Here is a 25,208-nt window from a genome sequence, read left to right as displayed (position 1 = left end):
GATCTCTTGTGATCTGGTATGGGCACCTGGCTCCAAGGCTTGAGGGCTCCTAGGTGCACTGTGGTGACACAGTGGTGGCTGCCTTTGCACATCTGTGGCACTAGGTGGAAACTGATGGAGATTGGTTAACATTTATGTTGCTATGCAGAGTACAAAGGGGGAATTGGTTGTTCTAGGTTGTTGACCTAAATTAACTATCAGTGAAGTCAAGACTGCCAAAACCCTTCTTCATAATTCCTGCTTTAAGAAAAGGAACAGGAGCCTGACTTCCAAGTGCCCCTCTCCCCCACAGCCAACCGCCAACAACACTTAGGGAAACTGGCTTGCTGAATTCAAGTGAACGTCTGCCCACTAAAAATCAGAAAACATTTTCAAATCCTGTAATGGGCTGAGGGAAGAGCTTACTAAGACAAATTAAGGGGAAAAGAAATCAAGCGATATTCAGTGGTGAGGGAGACACAGAACAAAGATGTAAGATCTTTTCAAGAATAAAGAAGGCAAAATACATGAAGCAGTATGGGTAGAAGTTTTATTTCAAAAATCTTTGATGCTAGGAAGGGAAGGAGTTGAAAAAGGTAAAATATGTAAACAACTTAAAAACAAGTTGGTTAACAGGAGTGCCATTAAACAGCATACTCAGTAAAGTTCGTAAAATTAATATATTTCAGCTTCACTTATCCCTCAGGTGGAAGATGCCTGTACAGTAGCTTAGTGACCCAAGAGAGAAGGAACCACAGAAGTCTTAGTCTCTGACCTTATTAAAAGATAATGGTGGGTAGGTATTATCTACTGAGTAACAGATACATGAGTCATGATCATACAGTGAATATTTGGTGCTGTGCTGAAGTCTGCTGCTTTATCCTGTTAATGAAACCACAGTGCCTACATACGTGTTGGCTAGTTTAAACACCTTCCCCCTGCCTTTAGTTTCTTGTAAAAAAGACTGTATACAGAAGATGAGAGTGATACTTTCCATCACCATGATGCTATTTGTTACTCACTGTACATTGTTCCTTTAATGGTGGTTTTATTAACCATGGTGTTGACTTTGACAGATGAATGGAAAAAAGAACTGTAAAAATCCCAGCCCTTCCTTGCTCTGTAACTAAGAGGGTTATTTGGGTGCAGCACAATGACCAGAGCATACAGGATTAACTTGATTTTAGTGTATGCTGGTCACAAAAACAGTAAAGTCAGATACCAAATTCTGCCCCAATACATTGTCACTGCTTAAGATTATTACTTTAATTCTTTAGTTAGTGCTTTCTCCTGTGTAATTTTCCACTAAAGAACTATTTTGTTTTTGAGATTCTTAGGTGTATATATAGATTATTATAGTTGTCGTTAACATCGAATGGATGCTAGTATATTTTAAATGTATTTATTTTTAAAATGATCCTGAATGTAAGGCTTTACAGTTAATTACAAATTAATCCTCTCTGTGTTGAAGGGAAACTATTGTATTGACAATCACAGAGAAGGTGTTCAAATCTTGGGTGTACACTGTTAGCTGCTTTAACTCAAAGGTTCAGTGATAAGAGTTCTTAAAGAATTTTTGATCTATCAGTTCCATTGTTTTTGTTCACTGCAGTTGCTTCCATTGCTGGAAATTTTAGAATAAGGATTTTAGTGGCTAATTTAAGTCTTTGGTCCATTTATGTGAAATATTATGTCTACTATTAACATTTTAAATTATTAAATGGTTCTTTGCATAACCTGTCATCCTTTGAGAGGGTCAGTCTATTTCTGACGGTTAGCTGATAATGAAAGGGAAACTGTTACTGAGAACTTGGGTTTCCATCACAAATATTGCAGAGGAGCATGTAAGCTGAAGTACTCTTTTGTTCACAGCAATACAATTGTGCTATTTAATGTTTCTGTGTTATCATATGTTTTGCAAAATGCTATTATTTCTTTTTAGAGTAGGACTTCAAATTGGGGACTGAAGTAACTTATAAGAACTCTTCCAGAGATCATAGTGGCTAATGTTTTGTTGCTGCAAGTCTTTGAAGATAACACAAACAACAAAGAGGGTATTCAGGATGGCAGGAAGGAACACTGCAAAATTAATTTTTAGAAGTTGCATAGGAGATTTACTATCAAAACCTACTTTGTTGCCACAGAATTTCATTTCAATATTTTGCCAGTCCTCCTTACCATTTCATACAGTTTTGTGTAGGCTTTGAAATTTGTGTTGAATTCTGCATGAGATACTCATCTTCATAATAAGACCTTTAGTAACAGTGATACTGTGATGAGACAGACTCCTAGGCACACAAATAGGAAATTTTAATCCAAAACAAAATTGTGAAATGTATTTTTTTGAGGTAGAAGTATATTTACAAAGTTTCTGTTAGCTCTTTATTTTTCTCTATATATGTGGTGCCTATATGAGTGTGGGGTTTCTGCAAAAGCTGTATTCCTTCCTTTGGTGTCGCAGCAGCAGGATGTTGCAGCTACTGCAGTGGTTTGTAAGGGCAGATGTAAAAGATGTCTTGAAGTATGCTCAGCAGTTTATCAGAGTTCACCAAAACATACTTGAATGTCAGTGGTCTGTGTAACTTCACTGGGGGAGGGGAGCAAAGAGGAAGAACAGAAGTTGCACTTGTTTTTCTTGCTGCAGCATGTCTATATAACTTAATTTTACATTTGTCTAGTATTTTCCTACAAGCTGATGTTTCACAGTCCTAGAGTCAATGAAGCTCCTGTTGACCTTACTGAAAAGTTTTTTTTAATTACCGGTGAAGTTAGTGTTTTCTTTTTACTTCCGAGGGTGACATTTACAGCATGAGGAGCTCATAACCAAAGTGATACTTTATAGCAAGCATTTTACAGAGATTTGGGTTGGTTACGCTAGTACTGAACTTGCAGGAACAAGGAGTCAAGAGCAGAAGAGCAGGAGACTACTTAACATGCTGCTCCCTTTTACACAACGTAGGCAAGAAAAGTCTGTTAATTCATATTTTTCATGAAATAAGGAGTAAAGCAAAAAAAAGAAAAGAGGGAAGAACAAGTCTGAGGATCTTGTAAAAGACTAGACGAGAGGGAAAAAGTTTTCACTGAAGTGGTAGATAGTAATTGGCTCAAAAGGGTAGTGAGCCGATATGTCCTGTTGTTCTGTTTACAGGCTGCCCAAAGAGGTTGTGGAGTCTCCATCCTTGGGGGTATTCAAAAGCCATCTGGACAGAGTTCTGGGCTAACATCTATAGTGGCCCTGCTTGAGCAGAGAGACTGGACCAGATGGCCTCCAGAGGTCCCTTCCAACCTCAGCCATTCCTGGATTCTCTTGATTGGAGAGTGTGGAGCAGGGAGGAGCTGTGTTTCATAATGAACTCTGCTTAAATAATGCACCTAACAGCAGAACTTGTGCCTGTTTGACTGTGACCCATGACACCTTTTTAGTAAGGTCCCCCTGGTACTGTCCAAGCCTCTGTACCACTCTCTTTGGAATTACATTAGTGCATGTAGATTGATTTTTGGAAGGGTAGAAACAAAAGGATATTAAGGGACATGTGGAGGTCTATACAATGTCATGTCTTGAAACGTGATGTCTGTACGTGGAATCTCTGGGACAGTTGGTGATGGTTTGCAGGGAGTTCTTGCTTAGGGGCAAAGGCCATGAAAGACAGATTAAGGTTTGTTGGCATTTGGTGAAAAAGCATTCCTTATGCTTAGCCTACTTCCATATAGAGACTTACCGTGTTTTTAAAATGTTGACTGTTTTCTCAGTACTACCTTGCTATATAAGTAATTCTTGTGGCAACCACTTCTTTGGTGTGTGAACATGGGCTCTGGAGCAAGAACAGGATGGAAGCAGCAGGAGTTCATAATCCTGTTACCCTGTTGTTTCTGCTTTTGTACTCTGTAGTATGTTGTTGTAAGTCCAGCATTGCATAAACATTAATTTTTTGTATTTTGGGATTAGCTGCTTTCAAATACAAAGTTACTTAATCATGGAATTCTGGTTCTGATTGAGAAAGCTGTATATAGTATTGCTTTTTAGCCGTTTATTAGCAACTTCATAACAGTGGGGGGGTGGTTTGTTGGATGCTTTACGAAGTCGCGTCAGGAACCCTCCTGTTTCTGTAGCAGCAGTGTGGACTTCTTAGTTGTGCCTGAGTATTATGGGGTTATCGCAAGAAACGTTAAGAGATCTATTGCCTGGGATTTCTGCAATAGCTTTGGTTCTTGTATTTTTAGTTTGCTAGAGAGGGTGGAAGAGTGGTGTATAAGGTCAGAATTAGATGCAATTTATCTGTCTAATATGGTTCTCTCGTTAGCACAAATAATATAAATGCTATTTGGAGAACAAACGGATTATAGAAGAAGAAATGAAAACATCCAGATCCTGAGCATTTGGAAAGCATGACACTGATGTATTTGTGTAACCTTTTCATGAAGAGTGATGCTGAAGTCAAAGAGGAGATTTTGATTTCCTTCATTAAAAGCTGATTAAACGAAGAAATAGGACAGTCGTTGTTTTGCTTCAATAGTTGGGGGTCACCGAGGCGGGCCTGATCTCCTCAGGATATTAATGCCTGCTTTCAGCTGGGGGAAATGAGCCGTCGCTTGAGTTAGCTGCAGCTTTATGCGCTCGTCACTAGGGATCCCCATATGTCCTGGGATCTGCGGCAGTCGGAAATGGCAGAGCTCGGCAGCAGGGAGCAGAGGGCTCTCATTGCTATTCATAACAGGTAGCTCGGCTCAATCTGCCCAGAGCAAGTCTGTTTAATGTTGATCAGCTGTCCATCTGATAAACTGAATTGATATGGACATTTCCTCCAAGGACTGCCCTGACAATGACAGCAGGAGCATCGGGATGTCTTGTTAGTCTTTTTCTCCGAGCTTGAAATTTTATTAACCCTTTGTTATAGCTGAGCCAAGCGTGATTTCAATTCGGCAGCTGTGGGTTGTGCGAGTTTCTCCCTCACCTCTTTGAAAAACAGCATCAGCCTTCAATTTTGTTGTCTATGTGGAGAATGGCTAACTGTTTTGTTTTCAAATTGGTTTTCTCTGCATGTAGCAAAAATTGTGAATTATAATGGCAGCTTTTAAAGCAGCTTGGTTTTTTTGTGTGTGACAAAATACATTAGGAACCTCTGTTTATCCTCTCCCCCTAGTTGATCCACCTTTTGCATGCCTGCCCGGGCTGCGTGGCTCTACTGGCTCTTCTCTCTTGCTAACTGGCGCGGATCGCTGGCCCGAAACAGTTGGTGCTGGGGCTCTTCACGGGTCAGATATGTTTGGGGTGGAAGGTTACTTCAGATTAATATCGTTCAGGGCAGTTGCAACACATCTCCACTGTCCAAAGGAAGCAGTATTAATTCACTGAGTGCTGCGCCGATACTGAGGCAGAATTGAACCTGAGCGTGTATCGGCAGGTGTGTGCGTATGTGAAGGTATGGAGCAGTTTGGTTACTCAGTGAATCAGTGCTTGGCCACTTGTGAATAAGCACAGGGAGCATAACATGCCTTTGTATGAGGCTGCAATTTAATTTGAGCTTTAGGGCCTTTTAGTCATCTGTCTAGTTAAGGGCATGTGTTGTGATTTTGCTCATATATGAATTCTACATGACACAGGGAACTACTTGAGTCAGAAAAGATGTGAATGTGCTGAAGATTTCGTAAGAAGGGGACCTGTGTGTGTCTAGGTTTGCAGCATTAAGAAGATGCTCCAGCGCGTTGCTCTGTTCCCCCCTCCCCTTGTCCCTGCTCAGTTATTATGTCTGTTCATCGCCCTGTTGTAGTTCTGTGCTAAGGTGACATCTCTGGGCTTCTTGGAGTGACAGTCGTTAACTATTGGGGGCTGCAGCTGAATTGCAGGAGAAAGGGAGGAGAGGGCTGTGCTAATGACTTTTTCATGCCTTTTCCAAAAATGAAAACAAATAGAGGGCAAGCCTCTATGGGATAACCTTTGTGGCAAGCCTGTCACAGGGATCTGAAACCCCTAAATTCAGGATGTAGCACACTGAGTGTTGGAATAAGAGTGATTTGTCCAAATAAAATTGGGTCTGCCTCTTTGCTGGACAATCACTTTTGCTGACTAAAACAAATGAAAGTGAAATATCGTTAGCACGCAGTTTTAAAACATTCAGCAGTTTCTCCTCTCCCCCCTGCACCTTCTCCCCTTGGTATTATTGAACTGCAAGGTATCCTGTTATTAATTTAACTCTAATTTGAGCAGTCATTGACTGCAGCATTCTTACATTTTCGGATCAGCTTGCTTGCGATTCCCTTGCTGGTAAGTCCTTTGTTCCTTCCTAGCAATACTTTCTGCTTGGCATTTTCTTCATGTCAGTGTCCCTCAAGCTTCTAGAAGGCAAAACAAAAAAAAAGAAAGCACCATGAGGACAGTATTGATTACTTAGCTTTATTTTGTGAAAGAATTCAAACAAAGGACAGCGAGGAACCTGTGGTACCCACAGCATACCTGGAAATACTGACTGATGGTTCTCTGTGCTTAACACCTCCTGACTGTGGCTTCTAGAAGTACACAGAAGAGCTACATGATGATTCATAATATATCTGTTTAGCGCATGTGGTTAGTTCCCCGCCCCCCCCCCCCCCCCAGAGTCTCTATTTTATTTATAACATTAAAAATTTTTTTTTTTTTTCTTTGCTTTCAGTCAAAGAAGTCTGGCCGAGATTACGGAACTGATCCACACAGCCTTTCTGGTGCATCGTGGCATAGTGAATATTGGTGAGCTCAAGTCCTGCGATGGCCCACTGAAGGATATGCAGTTTGGAAATAAAATGGCTGTTTTGAGTGGAGATTTTCTTCTAGCAAATGCTTGCACAAGCCTTGCACAGTTGCAGAATACCAAGGTAAAAAGAAAACAATTCCTCTACTGCCAGAGCATGTAACTATTAGTGAATCTTCCAAAGAGAGGCCCTTTAAAAAAATCAGCAGTTATGATATGTATATATGGAGCATCCTTTAAAAATCACCATACTTACATTATGGCTGTAGATAGATTGACACGCAGCTGCTGCTGTGAACATGTTTACCACTGTCCTATAGAATTACTGTGGTGAGGCCTTTAGTATACTTTCTGAAGCGCTGTAGTAATGAATGAGTGGTTAATTTGGTGAGTTTAACATATATGCAGTTGGCATCCTCCTGACATGTCAGACTACACCACTGCTGGCAGACTGCCAGCTGAAGATGGTTCGTTATTTTGTTTTACTTTGTGCTTTGCGAAAGGTTTTTCTGTCTTAGGGAATTCTTGCGGGAAAAGGCTTAATTTCTTTGTCTACACAGTGCTCAGGTAACTTTTTACTCGTGATAAAATTGCTTTGTTAGGCATTTGGATGTCTCTAAGTATTGGATTGTCCTATTAACGTGGATGAACTGGCTTCTAAGGGGCAACCGCAATCCAGCTGCTCAGACAGAATGAAACTTTACAGGGAAATGTTTTTCATGACAAACGAAGTGTATATATGTATGATCTTAGAAAACAAGTGATGGAGACCTTAAGAGATCATCTCTCTAGTCAATTCTTCTTTTCTCCAGGTAGAATCAGCTACACCAAATCATTCTTGACATGTGTTTGTCTAGCCTGTTCTTAAAACGTCCCACGGTGGAAAGAGATTCCTGGGCACCCCTGTGCCAATCTAGTGTAACACCTAACTACGTGTATGGCTGAAGAGCTTAGCGTGCGATTCCAGTGGAAACAGAAAATAGTTCTTTTTTGCAGGTGTACTTTTTGTACATCTGAAGACTGCTGCCATATCGTAATGTAAAATAAATGTTTGTCATGCATGCAACTGTCAACAATCAACATAGTTTTAATCCTGAGCTTGACGAGTCTATTGTTTTTAGCTTCTCATGCTAAAGCTCCTCGTGATGGTAGTTGAGTATTTCTGTACTGCTTTGATCATAAGTGTGACAGTTTCTCTCAAAAGTGGTGTCATTTTGTAACACAGAGCTGAGATTCAGGAGGAGAGACAGAAAATTAGATGTCAATCTGCTGAAATAGTGAGTTAAGCCATTATAGTGATAACTGGTAGTAAGTATTTAAAAAAATATTTTACGTAGTATAAAATTTTAGTTATAACCAAAATGAGGTGCAATTGATTTTACTGATTATTGTTGATTTGTATCTGGTTTTTCGGTGGGGTTTTTTTTTTGTTTTGGTTTTTTTTTTAAGTACTTAGTAAGATTCTCAAGACAGACCGCAGACTAAAGGATTCAACCCTACATAATTTTTTTGTTTCAACATAAGAGAAAACTTCTCTAAAATGCAGCACCTATTACTTTGCATTTAGGACATCATTAAGTATTGCAGCAGCAACGTATAATCCCTGAAGACTTGCCAGGAAACAAGCCTACAGAGAAATGAAGCACAAGTGCAAAGAATTACTTTTTTCTTTTTTTTTTTTTTTTTTTTTTTTTAAAGCAGTCATTATACTGCATGTCGGAAAATCCTGCCAAAACATTTTAGCACTTTTTTTTTCATTTCTCTGACATCTAAATACTTTCATAGCTTCTACATACGATAAGTGGGATGCCATTATGGAAACTGATTGACTTAGTAAATTATTCTTTTTCATACGTCTAACCCTACAAGCAAAGTTAGAAAAAATTGAAGTACTCGCTATAGAAATCTCTTGACAGGTGCAATGATTTAAACATACTGTATTTATTCTTTTGTAAACGATGAATTTTCAAATCTGGCATCTGTTTTTCAGCAGCGTGAAATAACTGTGACTTTTTTCCTTCATAATGTTTTGTTTTCTTTGATGTAAAAAGTAAAAACCATAGTCCTGCTTTTTTGCTGGCATTTATTTGGTAGCTCAGCAAATTGTCTAATGAAATGGGCAGCATTATATCATACATGGTACTGACCGTGGCAGGCTGTAACCTCTGTAGACGTGCATAGCTGTTGTATAGACTAGAATTTAAACTAAAGGAGGTTTTAAAATTAACTGAAACCACTGCCACCAAAATAATGTTATTGTGCTGTTAAACTCATGTCTAAGCTTGTGCACGATGCATTTATCTCTGTGCTTCTCTCGGGGCTGACAATTAGATGTGAAATTCTGTAGTCGTAATGAAATGCAGAGCTATTTTATAATTGCCAAGGGTAAAATTAGCAAAGTCAATTATTTTCCCTTAGGCTTTTCCCTGTAGATATTAAAAGGCTGCAAGGTAATTGCCTTAGGTAACACTTTGATTTTTAAATAACATTTAATATAGGAATTGTTGTTGTTAATTCATAGTAATTTTCCTCTTCTTGCTGCTGGTAGAATGTAACTATAATGCTGTTAACAAGATTCAAGGCTCAGGGTTTGTGGTTTTGGGAGTTTCTTTTAAACTAGTACTCATACTTCTGTGTTTGCTAAAGTTATGCAAAAGAAGGGTTTTGGGGGGTGGTTGGTTTGTTTGTTTGTTTTTAATATTTGAGATACAAAGACTCAAGATTTCTTAAAGTCCGTTCAGAAGCATCCTGTAAGATAAATTCTGCTGTCGTGCTATTATAAAGTAATCTAAAATTTGGGGACCTGAACACATAATATTTCAGAACATAATTCAGAAGAAAGCATTCTCACTTTCTACTTTGTGAAATTATGAGACTTTAATTGTTATTACAAAGTTGGTGTTGACTGAGGCTTAAAATAAAGTAATGAAGGGCAGATGAAACTGCATGCTACGTTTTTGTAATCATGGCAAAGTTCTACATTCAGATAATAAAACCTATTTAAAATTAACAGTAATTTCTTCAAAACTCTCTTACAGCTACAAGGCATTAGATTGATCAGATCACATGTATTAACAGTTCTTTTATACATTCATGTTAACTTTTTGATCACCTTATATAAACTGTCCTCTTTTTTTTTGGTCCACTTTGTATTTTGGGCGATGGCTTTTGTTAGCCTGCTGATTGCGGTGGTAAATTATGTTGTTGATTGAAGATAGTAGGATATAACCTTACTTCACAACTGCATCCTGTGGTAGATTGGACATTGCTAATGCATGGATTTTAGAAGAGAATTGAGTCCCCAGAGGAATTGGAGTGGGATCTTTTAGTAGTTGGTATATCAGCAGTGGGTTTAAGAATGGTGAGCCTTTGACAATTAAGGGCATTATTGGTTTTTGCTACTTAAACATCACCACACTAATGCCTGGTAATGTGCTGATTTATTGGATTGGGGTGTGTTTATATGGGATGATGGGGTTGTTTTGATGGGTTTTTTTTGAGGTTGCAGTGTTTTGATACTAGGATTGTGATGAGATGTTTGTTAAAGTCACCATAAACTTGTAGATGTGGGAGAGATGGAAAAGATTTGTTATCTTGCTTTGCTTAGCCAAGGATGTGGGGTTGAAATTGCTAACAGTGAGTTTTGTCGCTTGAAAGCGCTTCTTTGATTCCAAAATTATTTGGATTTCTGCTTAAGTAACCTTCACTTGTAATATTTTTAGAGTGGCATTCAGATGCAAACATAGGTGTTTAGTAGGGCCTGTTGCGATAGGACAAGGAGTAATGGTTTTAAAATAGAGTGGGGTAGATTTAGATTGGATATTAGGAAAAAATTTTTTACAGTGCAAGTTATAGAACACTGGAACAGGTTGCCCAGAAAGGTGGTGGAAGCCCCATCCCTGGGAACGTTCAAGGCCAGGCTGGATGAGGCTCTGAGCAACCTGATCTAGTTGGGGATGTCCCTGCTCCTTGCAGGGGGGTTGGACTAGATGACCTTTGAAGGTCCCTTCCAACCCTAACCATTCTATGATTCTATAAAAGTAACAAGCATTAATTGGCATTTTTGTCACCTGTCAGCCAGATACATAAGGACATTTTAACACAAGTGCTGTGACAATATTGACCATGGTATTATCAAATAATGTGCTTTTTCAGGGTATATCACAGATAAGTTGGTAGAAACCTGTTGCATCGTTAAAGCTGGGGCTTCCTAGAGCATCTGAATCATCAGTTGTCTTACGAAACTATGTAGAAGGGTGCATAAAAGATGTAATTATGACCAGCTTTGGTCCTCCTGTACTCCCAAGACAGAGATACATAAAACTTAGGAAGGATGAAATGATGCATTTTATTTAGTACAATGCCTACTGTAATATGCTGATGACTAAAGAAAATTACAAAATAGCCTGTAGATGCACTGCTTGCAACTCCATAAGCTGATAGGAAGGCATCTCTTTGTATTTAAAAAAAAAAACGCCACCAATCAACCAACCAACCAGCCAACCAAAACCCAGCATGTCCAAAAGAAAAAATAAACCCCCTCCAAAAAGAAGGGGGAAAAAAAAAGAAAGAAAGAAAGAAAAGCCTAGCCTCCAAAACCTGAAATACGTGTAATAGTAGGGTTCTCTGTAGTTCTTACTGAAGTCTTAAGAATGACTCTGTTTTTCCCCACTATAATTCAGTGAGCTCTTGTTGGAATAGAGTCACAGAATAGTTTGGGCTTTAAGGGACCTTCAAAGGTCAGCTAGTCCAACCCCCCTACAAGGAGCAGGGACATCTCCAACCAGATCAGGTTGCTCACAGCCCCATCCAACCTGGCCTTGAATGTTTTCAGGGATGGGGCATCCACCACCTCTCTGGGCAACCTGTTCCACTGTTCTACAACCCTCAGTGTAAAAAATTTCTTCCTTAATGTCTAGTCTAAACTTACCTCCCTCTGTTTTAAACCCATTACCCCATATTCTATCACGACAGGCCCTGCTAAGAGGGCTTCTCCGTCTTTCCTGTAGGCCCCTTTTAGGTACTGGAAGGTCACTGTAAGGTGTCCTCAGAGCCTTCTCTTCTCCAGACTGAACAACCCCAAATCTCTCAGCCTGTCTTTATAGGAGAGGTGCTCCAACCCTCTGATCATCTTTGTGGCCTCCTCTGAACTCACTCCAACAGGTCCAAGCCCTTCTTATGTTGGGGGCTCCAGAACTGGATGCAGTTCTGCAGGTGGGGTCTCAGTAGGGCGGAGTAGAGGGGCAGAATCCCCTCCCTTGACCTGCTGGCCACGCTTCTTTTGATGCAGCCCAGGATGCAGTTGGCTTTCTGGGTGGCAAGCACACAGTGTCGGCTTGTGTTGAGCTTCTCGTCCACCAGCACTCCCAAGTCCTTCTCCTCAGGGCTGGTTTTGATCCATTCTCTGCCCAGCCTGTATTTGTGCTTGGGATCAGGACTGTGCAAAGTCCTGATCCACGTGCAGGACTTTGCACTTGGCCTTGTTGAACTGCATGAGGTTTGCACAGGTCCACCTCTCCAGCCTGTCAGGGTCCCTCTGGATGGTAACTCTTCCCTCTGGTGTGTTGACTGCACCACACAGCTCGGTGTCATCGGCAGACTTGCTGAGGGTGCACTCTATCCCACTGTCCACGTTGCCAACAAAGACATTGAACAGGGCCGATCCCAATACCGACCCCTGAGGAACGCCACTTGTCACCGGTCTCCACCCGGAAATTGAGTCGTTGACTGTTTGAGTGCGACCATTCAGCCAATTCCTTATCCACCAAGTGGTCTGTCCATCAAATCCATGTCTCTCCAGTTTAGAGACAAGGATGTTTCGTGGGAACGATTAAACTGTTCACAGAAGCACCTCAAAATATGCAGCCTGAAAGCCTGGAATTGATTTTAAGAGTCTTGTCTGTAAATGCAGTGCTCTGCCAGAAGACCACATTATAGAGTATTGTTTTATTAAGCATTGTTTGTTTATAAATAAACAGTAGCACAGATGTAGTATTTATATAGTGGATGCATTTCCTTATGTTAAGTTTATTTATTCTTAAAGGCATGAATGTGTTGTTTACAAAATAGGCCTTGTGTTTGTGTGAACATCAAGTTATTCATGTGAGTGTTCCTATTGCAACAATCCGAATGTACAGTGTGCTTTGTAAAACAACTGCTTATCTTCAACTGTGGTTTCTACTTCTGTAGCATCAGTTGTGGTCCTATGGGGAGGGCTCAGTATTGAAACTGAAAAATCACGGATAGGCTAAAGAAATTATTCCTAGGAGCAGTGGCAGTTTTCTGGTCCTCTCTTCAAAACTGAAAACTTATTCTAAAGAACATGAAGAGTGCATGCCATCCAGAATCCTGTAAGAAATATCCTTTTTGAAAGGATATGTCTCATTGCTTATGTAAAGGCAGCCATTAGCAGCCACTGACTTGTAATATGTCCGAATTACTGTCCCTCAGATCAGCGCTTCTCATTTTGTTTGAGGGGAGCAGAAGGTGCTTCTTGCTAAATGTAGTTGTGAGATGAGTTATTTTCAGAGCAATTGAAGTTATTTTGAAAGAGCTGTTCTTTGTTGTTTTCTCTGATGGAAAATCTTAACCATAAGTACCTGCTAAGTAGTTTTATATTTTACATAAAATAAACAAAGACCCTTAATCTGATTTTTCCATCTGAGATTCAGTAGCTGTATTGATCAGAGAAGGCAGGATAAAAAAAATAAAGGGGAAAAGGTGAGAACCAGAAGTAATGTGTTTGCTCCCAGTTACAGTGTTAAGATAGAGCACTGAAGCTGATGATAAAACCATTTTCACATCATGTGTGTATTTTTAATTTGCCTCTGCTCACTTATCTACTTCCTTTTTCTTCCCCTATCCAAGCTGCTGTCAGAGAGGAGTACCTTTAAAATGATCATCTCACAGAGCAGCTAGGTGACGCTGAGGCATGAATCTGATAAGAAGCAGAGATCTGATCGGATTGAGAGAGCCAGGTTATGATGTTTGATAGTGAAATTGAGTTCTTGAGAGAAAAAAAAAATTTCAAAAAACAACTTGAATTTTTTTTTCTAGAGATCAGGATGAACAGCTTTTCTCAAGTATGTTATCAGGTCTGTCTTGCTGTGGCTTCCCCTGAGGCACTCTTTGCTGGTGGTGTTCTGGACTAGATAGGGAGTAGGATAGTATCTATACTGCTGAGTTTTTTTATTCTGATTTAGTATTGTAGAGTGCCATAAGGGCATGTCTCAAAACCACACACTACTGAAAAATACAGATAAGTTTAAAGAGCTCTGAACTGATTTATGGAAAAGTACACTTAAGGAACATGTTTTGTCCAGAAAATGGAGAAGAAAACCAAGGAAAACTTGTAATGTTTTTTAACCTTTAACCTAATATGAGATGACATAAGACAACATAACCATCATGATTGCCTTATTGCAGAATAAAGCTCTTCTTTGGACAACCCTAAATAAGCAGTTACGTATCTTAAAATATTGATGTACATACTAAATATTGGCATACAACTGAGCATAGATTTTATTGGAGAATACAAATGCATTTTCAGTACTGAGAAATACATCGTTATGATTCATATGTAATTATGAATCAAATATAAACAAAACCATTATTTGTTTTAACAGTTATTTTTAGAGTGCACCAAAGTTTACTCATTTGCATTTGCTTATAAGAGGTAAATTTGGTTTTAGTTTACCTTAAAGTAAAACATAAAAGAGATTGTAATTTAAACAAACTTTGTCCCTTTAGTGGACATGCAGTGGTTTTTTCCCCAATGTTCTCAAAGACTGGATTTTTAGTAAGTTTTCTTTACTAAAGTTTTGTTAACAGTCATGTGAAGTTCCTTGGGTAGCAAAAAGGCACTTTTTATAATAGTTGGTGAAAGTATTTAAGCATTAGGGAAAAAAAAGAATCCTGTACGTTAGAGATAAAAGGTGAAAATCTACTAGAATCAGTACTTGGTAATCAAATTTTCCCCACGCTGCTGCCTTAAAACTTTTGTCTAGCATTTCTGCTGTCATTAGAGGTAACAGTTCTTGTGATGATGATAAAATTGTAGAATGATGGTAATGACTCTCTTAACTCTACTGTGTTGTGCTTTTCCCATTGCCCCCTTCCATCCTTGTGTCAGTGGAACAGTTCCTTAGCAAGTGCGTAATTTGCTTTTGGTTTTTTTTTTTGTTTGTAAATTTATAGCCCCTAAAATAACTATAACTCCTGAGCAAATGAAGTATTCAGTTTTTTGAGTCTTTTATAGATTTTTTTTTTTTCGATTTCACGTTTGCTATATATAACTGATAATATAATTAAATCTTTTAAAAATTTCATTACCTTAATGACTGTGGTTATATGTTTGAAAAGCAGTCTTTTGGAGAAGTTAAATTAGAGGATTAGGTGACACATCTTATTAGCTTATTAATTTAATTGAAATTCTAAAAATTAGGCTTAATCTGTAATTGTGGTAATAGGTTAGAAACAGTCGTTGTCTTGATCTGCAAGAGTTCTATTACATTGCAGTGAATGTCAGTTTTGAGATTACAACTGCTTAACTTTGTTTTGATTTCTAATCAGTGTGTTCCTCAAATAACTCTAGCCTTTACCTTAGTGGCCTTTTGCACCTGTACTGATTTTTTTAAGCTAATGGTTATGTTAAACTTTCCCAAAGCTAGACTCCACTGGGGTTAGTATAGATCTGTATTGAAAGAGTTTATTTTTCTGTGGTTCTTGGCCGTGGCACTGCTGGAAAATTTTATGTTTAGATTTCAGTCTGTTTTCTGTCCTCCCACTTCTGCATGAAAAAAAAAAATAGTGTTAAAAAAAAGAGGGAGAGTTGGGGAGTGGAAGAAAAAAGTGATTTCTGCCACATCCCTTATGGACATATATGACTTGCAACCAGCACCTTGTGGCAGAATGGCTGCTGCAGGAAATGGAAGGACTGGGATTGAGACTGATACCAAAATACGGAATCATAGGCATCACTGTGAATCATCAAGTCTAAGATTGAAGCTCTTTCCTGAAAATATACTGCAAGAATATTTTGAAAGCATCAAGGCATGGAGTTATTGAGAACAGAATTGTGAGTATTCGAGGCTCTGTCTCAATACTGTTTTGACTGAGCAAGTAACAGTCCCAGGAAAAAGTTATCCACTCAGTTCTTACGAATTTTCAATAGACTACTCAAGATTTTCATACTGGTTTGCACAAAGTCCATTTAATGTTCTTGCCTCTGAACTGTTTCACTTAAAATTTCCCTAACTTACATTTGAATTTGCCTTCCTCATGGTAGCAATTGCACATGTCTTTCTGCTTCTCTGGTCTGCACCAGCAGATCAAAGTCAATGTTTCTGCTTCAGTTCCTGAACTGAATACCTGTCCTTATTCCAGATAAATATTGTCTTCCTCAGGGGTAAACCACACAGCTACTTCTAACACCTGGTTAAGTAGTTCTTTGTCTGATAGAACTACTGTGTGCCTCGTTCTAATCGACAGAATGGTCTGGAAAATACTAATATGATATCTATAAATGAAAGAGAGAAGTCTTTTCAGAGATGACTCTTGAACATCAGTGAAGAAGAAAGTAAAAACTAATTTGAAGAAACTGAAGAAAAAGCTGATTTTGTTGAGAGGAAAGTCAAGGGTCATCCAAGATCTCAAAGATAATCACTGTACCTAGGAAATATGTTCTGGATAGTTGGGGTTAGCAGTGTCTGTCTCTCTGTTGTTTGCTACCTTAATGTATGGCACTGAATTGGCAGCTGTCTGGCAGTGAAGACAAATAGTTTAGGAGTCAAAAATATTTGCAGGCTTTGAGAGAGATATGCATATCATATGTGTGTGTATGTACATTAAAAAGTCAATTTCATTGAATGTTAAGGCTAAATTATGGAAGAAAGGTTCTTATATTTTTTTTTAAAGGGGGAAAACTCCACACTCTTCAAACAAGAAGTTGCCTTTCAAAGATTTGAGGCAAGCATTAAAAAGTGGTTATGTTTGATATTTCCTTATCTGTTAACAAGAAACTGTATCAGAGATATTGATCTCTTCCTGAATATGTAGGAAATGGATATTCAAAAGAAAAATATTATTAGAAGAAATTGAATTTAAGAAAACTGTAGGTATGTGATGTTTTGTTCAGCATGAGGTGCACACTGTGAAAAAGGTTTCTGAAAAGCCAGCAGTCTTGCTGCTTCCTTCACCACCTTAGAATAGGTATTGCCACTGTCTGAGTTTTTTAAAGCAGAGATGTTCATTACAGCTCTTTCTTTCACAGCCATGGATAAACATCATGGGGGAATTCATTGCTAAATAGATTTAGCTCATCTACAAATTATAAAATGAAAATGGATTTTCATAAAGTTGCAGAAGGTGATGTCCTCCATGAGTGATATTTGCGATGCCAACTTCGTTCTTTTTATAGCTGAAGCACTGGAAGATCACAAGTTCTGTTTTCTTGGCTTCATTTAAAATCTTTTTCTTAAACATAATAAGATTCATGTTGAGAGTGCATAGTAGGACAAAAAGCAATTACATCGGTTTCTGGTGAAATACTGTCTTAAAAATATTATCTCAAACAGCCTTTTTTTTTTTTTTTTGAGTGAGGACTTAATACATATTAACGTCCATTTTTGGGTATGTGGGGTGTTACAGCATACTTTATTCTATAGGTGGACTGTTATGACAAGACAGTTGATAAACAATTTGGCAGAAGGACTGGAGATCACAGTGGTTAGTATATAGTCAGCTGTCCACCTGGAGTGCAACTTCAACAGAGAAAACACTTTTAAAAAGTGAAAATAGATTTTTCTGATGATGCAGTTGCAATTCAAAGGTGTTAGCAATAGTGATAAGAATCTGTAATTTGTCTGTGTGGCCTTTCTTGGTCTCCCAAGAACTTAACTATTTGTAGAAGGAAAATCTATTCCCAGTACAATCAGTAAACTTAGCCCTTCCCTAAGGGAGTATTTAGCACCAACTTTGTGGCCTTGGGTTTATTATTCCAAAGAGGAGAAAAGTTATTACTGGTGCTGCAGATATGAGTATGCAAAATCAGCTCTGTGGTCCTCTTCCACCAGTTGCTGGTATCACAGAATGGTTGAGGTTGGAAGGGACCTCTTGAGATCATCTGGCCCAAACCCCTTCTCAAGCAGGGTCAGCTAGAGCACGTTGCCCAGGACTATGTCCAGATGGCTTTTGAGTATCTCCACAGATGGAGACTTCACAACCCCTTTGGGCAGCCTGTTGCATTGTTTGACTGCCCTCACAATAAAGTGTTTTCATGTGTCCAGATGGAATTTCTTGTTTTAATTTGTGCCCATTGCCTTCTCCTATCAGTGGGCACCACTGAGAAGAATTTGGCTCCCTCTTCTTCATTCTTTCTCAGCAGGTGTTTATACACGCTTTACTACTAGGAGAGGTTAAAATATGTGTCTTGTAAATAGGGTGACAGATTATCTATCCTCCCCTCTTTTTTTTCACTGCAGTAAAGCTCATCTTTAAAATGAACCTTCCCAGGGTCAAATTTTTACTAAAAGTGCCTTTATATCTGGAGTGGTGTCAGTGCAATAATATAGTATAGTGCATAACATTATAGCAATTATGTAGATGAGTTAATTGTATTTTAATACAAAACGCTGAGGTATTTGACATCTTGTTGGCTTGCAAGAAGATTAAGTCTTTGGATGAACCAGAATTGGTTTTGAAAATTCAGCAGCGTTTCACTTGGAGTCTAGAATCTGATTGCTGCTACTCCTGGTACAGGGGGCTGTTGATTTGCTAGTTTAACAAACACCTGCAGCTTCCTTTAGTTGATTCCATCTGTCAGATGGTAAATTATATTACTTTTCATTCTCTTTTATTCAGATGTAGTCTATGCAAAATAGTTGATACCACTTGCAGGTATAATTTCTGTCAACTCTGAGCTGGTCAAGTTTTTTTTTAATTCAGTTTAATCCACAATTCATTTGTAAACATATCTCAGTTTAATGATTGTCTGCATCAGCATGACTGGAAATAGTGTTTTATAGCTATGCTTTTCTGCGTCATTTATTGATGAGGAGAGTTTTATAGCTACAGAACCTTGTAGTCACGATACCTTCTTTGTTCACTGTTTTACGTAGAAGAAAGATTTGTAATAAAATTACCCCATCCAAAACGGTCATGCTGGAGAAATCACGTACTTCGCTAACCTGAGTCACTCATCAGCAGTTGGTTGAATGCTTCAATGCAAGGATCTGCTGCATTGCATCTGCAAAGATATTAATACACTCTGTAAGGTACCATGTGGAGGTAGAGAAGGGAAAACAATATTTCTTCGTTGGATATGTTATCGTTAAGGAAAATGACTGAACTATGGCACTAAAAGTCTTTATACTAGGGAAAACCCCTTCTGTGGATAGTGTGGCATCATCATAAAAAAAGGTAACTTTTTTTGGAAGTTACATTGTTGAAAATCCTTAAGGTAGACTGAACTTAAGGGGTAGGTATTTGACAATACTAACAATATTCAAATTGACTGCTGCTAATTATTTGAAGGATTTTTTATGTCTAGAAAGTACCTTTTTATCAAGTAGTGGGTTTGAATGGTGTGTTTACATTGCATTTTACTACTAATTCATCATTAATAGAGTGAAGAAAACCGTAAATGTGTTTTCCAAGAGCATTTAAAACTTGCTAGAAAGAATATCACTGCGAGGAGTCCTTTCTGTACTCAACTAGGAGAGGGACAGCTTCAAAAAGTAGTAAAGCTCAAGATGATTTCAAATAGTAAATCCAATAGGATTCAGTAAACATTACATTAAAAAAAAATTCTGTGGGCTAGCACACTTCATTACCTCTCTGATGTAATGATGTTTGAGGAGACTACCAGGAAAGAAAATTGAATTCCAGTGTTAATGGAACTCCTTAGAGGTTTTATTCTCTCTCTTTTTTTTTTTTTTTAAAAAAAAAGGTATTATTGAACAATCAAAATCCAATTTTACCTGTTTATTGAGTTACGTCTTTAGCTTTCTAGTGTTGCAATGTTTCTGTGTCAAATGCAGGAGAACATTTAATTTTAAGAACTTTCCATGGAATTTTCAAGTGTGGAAATATTTCCAAAAATAAACTCTTGTTTGGGGAGGGAAAACAAGTGCCAGTTGAAGGAACTTTTATCTGTATATTTAATATTTCCTGACTATTTAATTTTCTTCTTTACTTGTGTGTAGAAGTCCTGCTACATTTTTCAAGTCTACAGATTGGTAGCAAGGAGTTGGGTCTGTGGTAGCAGGTATATGAGGAAAGGATATTCCTTCAACACCAGCAGCCCAAAGAGACATAAGGAGAAGGATTAAGAAATTAAGGAATGACTTATGGTCCTTCTTGAAAGGAATTTGGCAAAGCTGAGGGAGTTTGTCAAACAGAAATTGGGAAGGATGAGGAACAAAGATGTAGCCATTGCTGTGTTCTTCCTAGTGCTGTTTCCTGTCTTCCTGCAAGAGCTTCATCCTTTCCCTGATGTTCCTTTTGAAAATATCCAGGAGAGTCTGGAGAGACACTGTGTTACTACTCTGAAATAGAGTGGTCTGTGTAATCAATTCCATTTCAGCTGCTGAATTTAAAATAAAACCACCAGGCATTGAATGGAGCTCAAATCCATTCCTTTTTTAAAACTAGAATGAAAAACAGGAAAAAATACATATGCAATGTTATGTTGCAGTGAACTTTAAACAAAATATTTCAAAGGCAAGTAAAGGGAACAAAGTGCTTCAGTTGCTAAACTGATGGCAGCAATGTCTACTTTTCATCCAGGGTGTTTAGAAATCTTGTGAAAGATGAGTGGGGCCCAGAATCCATTCTTTTACTGGGCTTGAAGGAGCCTGAATCATACCTTCTGACTTCAAAGAAAGTGTTCTACTGAAATGTATTCTATTCTGTGATATCCCTGCAGTCCTCCTAGCTTTCAAGTTTCATTTTAATTGAAATACACGGCTGTTTTTAATAGACCGAGCTGAATCTCCCAGGGCAGTGAACTGCAGGCAAGAGCCAGGCTGCTGTACCCATGACAGTAAATGTGTGGCCCTGTTCTGCGTCATCACGTATGCAGAATGCTTTGGGAATTCTAAACCCCCAAATTACCTTTATAGGTGGGTCCTCGGTAAACTACCTGAAAGATTTAGTCTGATTTCAGGAAAAGAAGGGAGGAAATTCAACATGGTGTTGGTTGAATGTCCTGAGTACCACTGTTTTGTTTCATTTCTTCAATCAATATTTAGAAAATCTCAGCTTGAGAAACTAGACTCAAAGTAAATGCAAAGAAACTTGAAGGACTAAAGTTGTGCATTTCTGATAAATAAGTTACTATACCAGAAAAGGTGAATTAGATTTCGCCAAATGTCTGATCTTCGAACCTTCAGAGCTCCTCTGGCATGGAAACATAGGACAGGCTTCTGGACTATTTCATATTTGCATAAAGTGGAAAGGTCAGAGCATGAGTTCTGTCTTGCTGTGGAATCAGCACTCACGTGCTTGTGTTCAGAAACTGAGTCACATTATACACTGTCGTAGTTCAGCCCCGATCGGACCAGACTACGCAGTCTCTCTCTCACTCCCCCCACACTCCGAGAAAACAGGGGGAGAAAATATAAGGAAAAACGACTCGAGGTTTGAGATAAGGACAGGGAGAAATCCTTAAAGTTACCGTCACGGGCAAAACAGACTCGACTTGGGGAAAACTATTCATTTATTACTACAAACAGCAGGATAATGAGACAGAAAACAAGATAACCTCCCCCCACCCCTCCCTCTTCCCAAGCTTAACATTATCTCTACTACCTTCCCTCCCCGAGCGGCACAGGGGGAAAGAGGGAATGGGGGTTGCAGTCAGTTCATCACGCGTTGTTTTACGCCGCTGTATCATCGTCGGGGGAAGAACTCCTCGCATTCCTCCTCTGCTCCAGCGTGGGGTCCCTCCCACGGGCCACAGTCCTTCGTGAAACTGCTCCGGCGTGGGTCATCTCTTCCACGGGGTGCAGTCCCTCTAGAACAGCTGTCCCAGCGGGCCCTCCACGGGCCACAGCCTCCTTCAGGCCTCCACCTGCTCTGGCGTGGGGTCCTCCACGGGCTGCAGGTGGATCTCTGCCCCTCCGTGGACCTCCATGGGCTGCAGGGGGACAACCCGCTCCACCATGGTCGTCACCACGAGTTGCAGAGGAATCTTGGCCAGGAGCCACATTACTCCTCCCCCTCCTTCTTCACTGACCTTGGCGTCTGCAGCCGTTCCTCACAACAGGCTGGCAGACACCTCTCAGGATCCTTTTTACATCTTATTCACTTCTCATCTCCTCTCCACTTCTTGCAGCCGGGCCGGGCCGAGTTGGGCCCAGTCGGCTGCCTGGCGGGAGGCCAGAGGGTGAGGCCTGCAAGGCCCATGAGGCTCGCGCCTCCCCCTCTCTGCCCCCCGCTCAGCTGCTTCACATCTTCTCTTCCCTCTTTTTCCTGTTTTCCCCTACTTAAATACGTTATCGCAGAGGCGTTATCACGGGACATTCTGCTACCAATTGGCTCGGCCTTGGCCAGCAGCAGGTCCGCCCTAGGCCCGGCCGAGTCCACTGAACAAAGGGGAGCGACTTCTAGCAGTTTCCTACAGAAGCTACCACCTTAGGCCCCCCCTCACTAACAAAACCAGAACATACACTTAGTCTGCCTGAATAGTAGGAGAGATTTTAGCTTTAATGATCCACCTCTTCCCTGTGTTCATCGTAAATTGATGGCCTTTGTGTTGACTTTTTAAAAGCAGAAGAGAGGACATCTCTACAGAAGGTGTTGGAGTAGTGCCTCCTTAGGAAAAAAAAAAAACACCAAACCAAACTCTTGCAGAACTGTTGCAGAACATGTGTTTAAAGAGTGTTAAATTATTTGTGTGAGCTTTCACCTGTCACCTGCAAGGAACTGGTCATCATCCTGTGTGTTACTCCTAGGCCTGTGGATGGTCCTGGGGAGAGGAAAACAACGTTTTGGAAGTTGCCGATGCAAAGTGGAAAATGAAAAACAGAGCAGAAGTTTTTCTTTCAATATGACATTACTCCTGCTCATCTTGAGTACAAAAGAGGGAGCAGACTTCTCCAAAACGCATAGAGGAGTGAAAAAATAGTGGGAAAAGAGATTATGAACAGGCTGCCTTTGGTCTCTTTTGAGACACTGCTGTTTTCAACCACTAATTTTGGCAGTTCTTTCTTCCCTTTCCCTGTCTTTGAACTTGTTTAAAGGGGAGCTCAACATTCAAATTGAAACGAAAAACAGTTGGGAGCACTTAATTTTTCATCTACCTTTCCGGCTCTTCAAACTTGCTTCTCAGAAATGTCAGCAAGTTGAACAGGGCACTGGTCAGGCAGAAAGGCAGCGATGAGAAAAGAGACAACTTGGATGCTGTTTTCTGCTCTTCCACTGGCATGCTGCATGATTTTGGGGAAAATCAATTCCCTGTCACTGTTTTCCCCTTACATAAACCAGGAGGAAATAAGTTTTACAGTGGATGTTGGTCGCTTTCCAATTTTCTGATGAAAAGTGATGCATAAGAACTAGTCAGTGTATCATTGATTGCATGAATACTGCTGAATCTGTAATAATTTTTCTTCCTCTATGTCAGTTTGGGATACAGGGGAAAATTACCTGGCTTCCTCATTTTTCATTGCTTTCCCCAGTGCTCAGGACTCCAGGCCACTGATGCTATGCAGCAGATGCTTTTCATAGATCAGATTAAGTTTGATAAAGTAACGGAGCCTCATGCAAGCATCCCACTGTGCTCTTGAAACTAGAATTTCATTCCTGGTGGTGATCTGCACAGCCTTGCGCTTACCTTAGAAACATACCTTTTTTTTTTTTTTTTTTTTTTTTCTTTTTGTAAAGGGAGATATTTGGAGAGGAGGGAGGTAATATTAATACTAATTTTTTTTGCTAACATAGAGTATTCAATATGTCACTGAAGGCCTAATGGTATTTAATATATGGATTCTTCTAAATAGTGGATGTGTAATTCTCCTAAGATGTTTTATAAACTATAAGAGGAAGAGGTACAGTTGTTCACAAATGTTTCACTGAGATTGTTTTAAGTCAGTTAAAATTGCCTTTGAGAGTAGAGTTGCATTAAAAAGAGAGAGGAGAGATGGAAAAAAGAAACCCCAAAACAGGGTCCTGCTCAGTCTAGAGTTTCAGGCAAGAGAGGAAAAGGTCTAGTTATCCAGAGCCAGCTGCATTGTTAAAAGTTCATGCTATCACTTTGACATTTAGAGTAGGACTCAGTGTCTTTGTAAATTCCTCTTCGTATTACCAGTGTAGGTCTCTGAGCTCAGACCGTTTCACAAACCATAACATTTTTTAGTGAGTGATTGATCTGTATTATGTGTCCTAGCCATCAGAAGAATCTTGGGATGTTGCTTGTATAAACTGTAATACAATCTGATCCTGGGCATTTAGTTACAGACTTTCATAGACCTATTGGCGATACTCAATCCTCCTGGATTTGGGAATAGGGCTTATCTGATACCTTTCTTTAAAAAAAAAAAAAAAAAAAAAAAAGGAGCGGGGGGGGGGAGAAAAAAAAGAGCCCCTCATTTTCTCTGTTCCCCACTTAAATAACTCAACACATCTGGTAACACTGTAGGATCTTTGTCCTTTCAGTTCCTCTGCAGCTCATATTGCTACAATATTTCTTTGGTATCTAGTTTCCTAAAGGGCAAAGTGATTTTTTTTTTTTTTTTTTTTTTGGCTGTTTTTATAGGTCTTGCAAATTAACCCATATGCATTGCAAGAAAAAACATGACTTTTAATCAGCACCATTTCTAAAGTTAGCGCTTGCTCTGTGTGTATGAATATGTATATAAACCAGTGTTTAAAAAAAAAAGAAAACACACAACCTTTCTGCTAGTACTTGAAACCTAGCATACAAATGTGTTTTTATTATCAAATAAAGTATGTCTAAATGTTAAAATATCTTTCTGTTAGGGGTTTTATCATTTGACTTCTTGTATTCAGTTACAATAGCGATAAAAATTGAAACTAAATCTTTTAATTCAATAAGAACTGCATTGAATTTTAGGAAGCAAAAAGAGGAATCAGATGTAGACTCATATGCATAGGAAATTAAACATTCAAGAAATTAAAACTTTCTGAGCAACTAAAGGTAGCCTTAAGGTGTGCTTATTTGAAATGCCTGCATTTAATTTTACAATGAATCTGAGTATTTTGTTCCAATTAAGACAGTTCATGTGCTCGACTTTAAATTGTACGGTGGTTCCAGGGAGACCATGGACTGCTTGTTTTACATTCTGGATCAAGTTCAGATTTTTAGGCTTCGCTTGAATAAAACAAAAAGCCTGAACCCTGAAGATAATACAGATTGATAAATCTGATTTAAACATTCCCATGCTGCAGACTTTCAGTGTATGTGGTACAGCTGAGCCTCAGGCCCTGCACTAAATACATCCACAGTGCATTCCCAGGGCACCCGAATACCAAATGATCACATTTGAAAGG

General features: G+C 39.2%; 1 protein-coding gene across 2 annotated transcripts in view; it reads left to right on the top strand.

The window, feature by feature from the left end:
- Positions 1-25,208, top strand: part of PDSS2 (decaprenyl diphosphate synthase subunit 2) — a 127,448-nt gene that overhangs the window by 71,698 nt on the left and 30,542 nt on the right. For both annotated transcript variants that reach the window (XM_086744989.1, XM_086744988.1), the window contains exon 3: positions 6,627-6,825. In XM_086744989.1, the coding sequence (XP_086601115.1) occupies positions 6,627-6,825 (199 nt within the window). The remainder of the gene's footprint in view (positions 1-6,626; positions 6,826-25,208) is intronic.

This window comes from Chlamydotis macqueenii, chromosome 3 (genome assembly GCF_036417535.1).
Source record: "Chlamydotis macqueenii isolate bChlMac1 chromosome 3, bChlMac1.mat, whole genome shotgun sequence".
NCBI classification, from domain to species: domain Eukaryota; kingdom Metazoa; phylum Chordata; class Aves; order Otidiformes; family Otididae; genus Chlamydotis; species Chlamydotis macqueenii.
The sequence above is the reverse complement of the archived record's forward strand: the minus strand, read 5'-3'. Positions and strand labels throughout refer to the sequence as shown.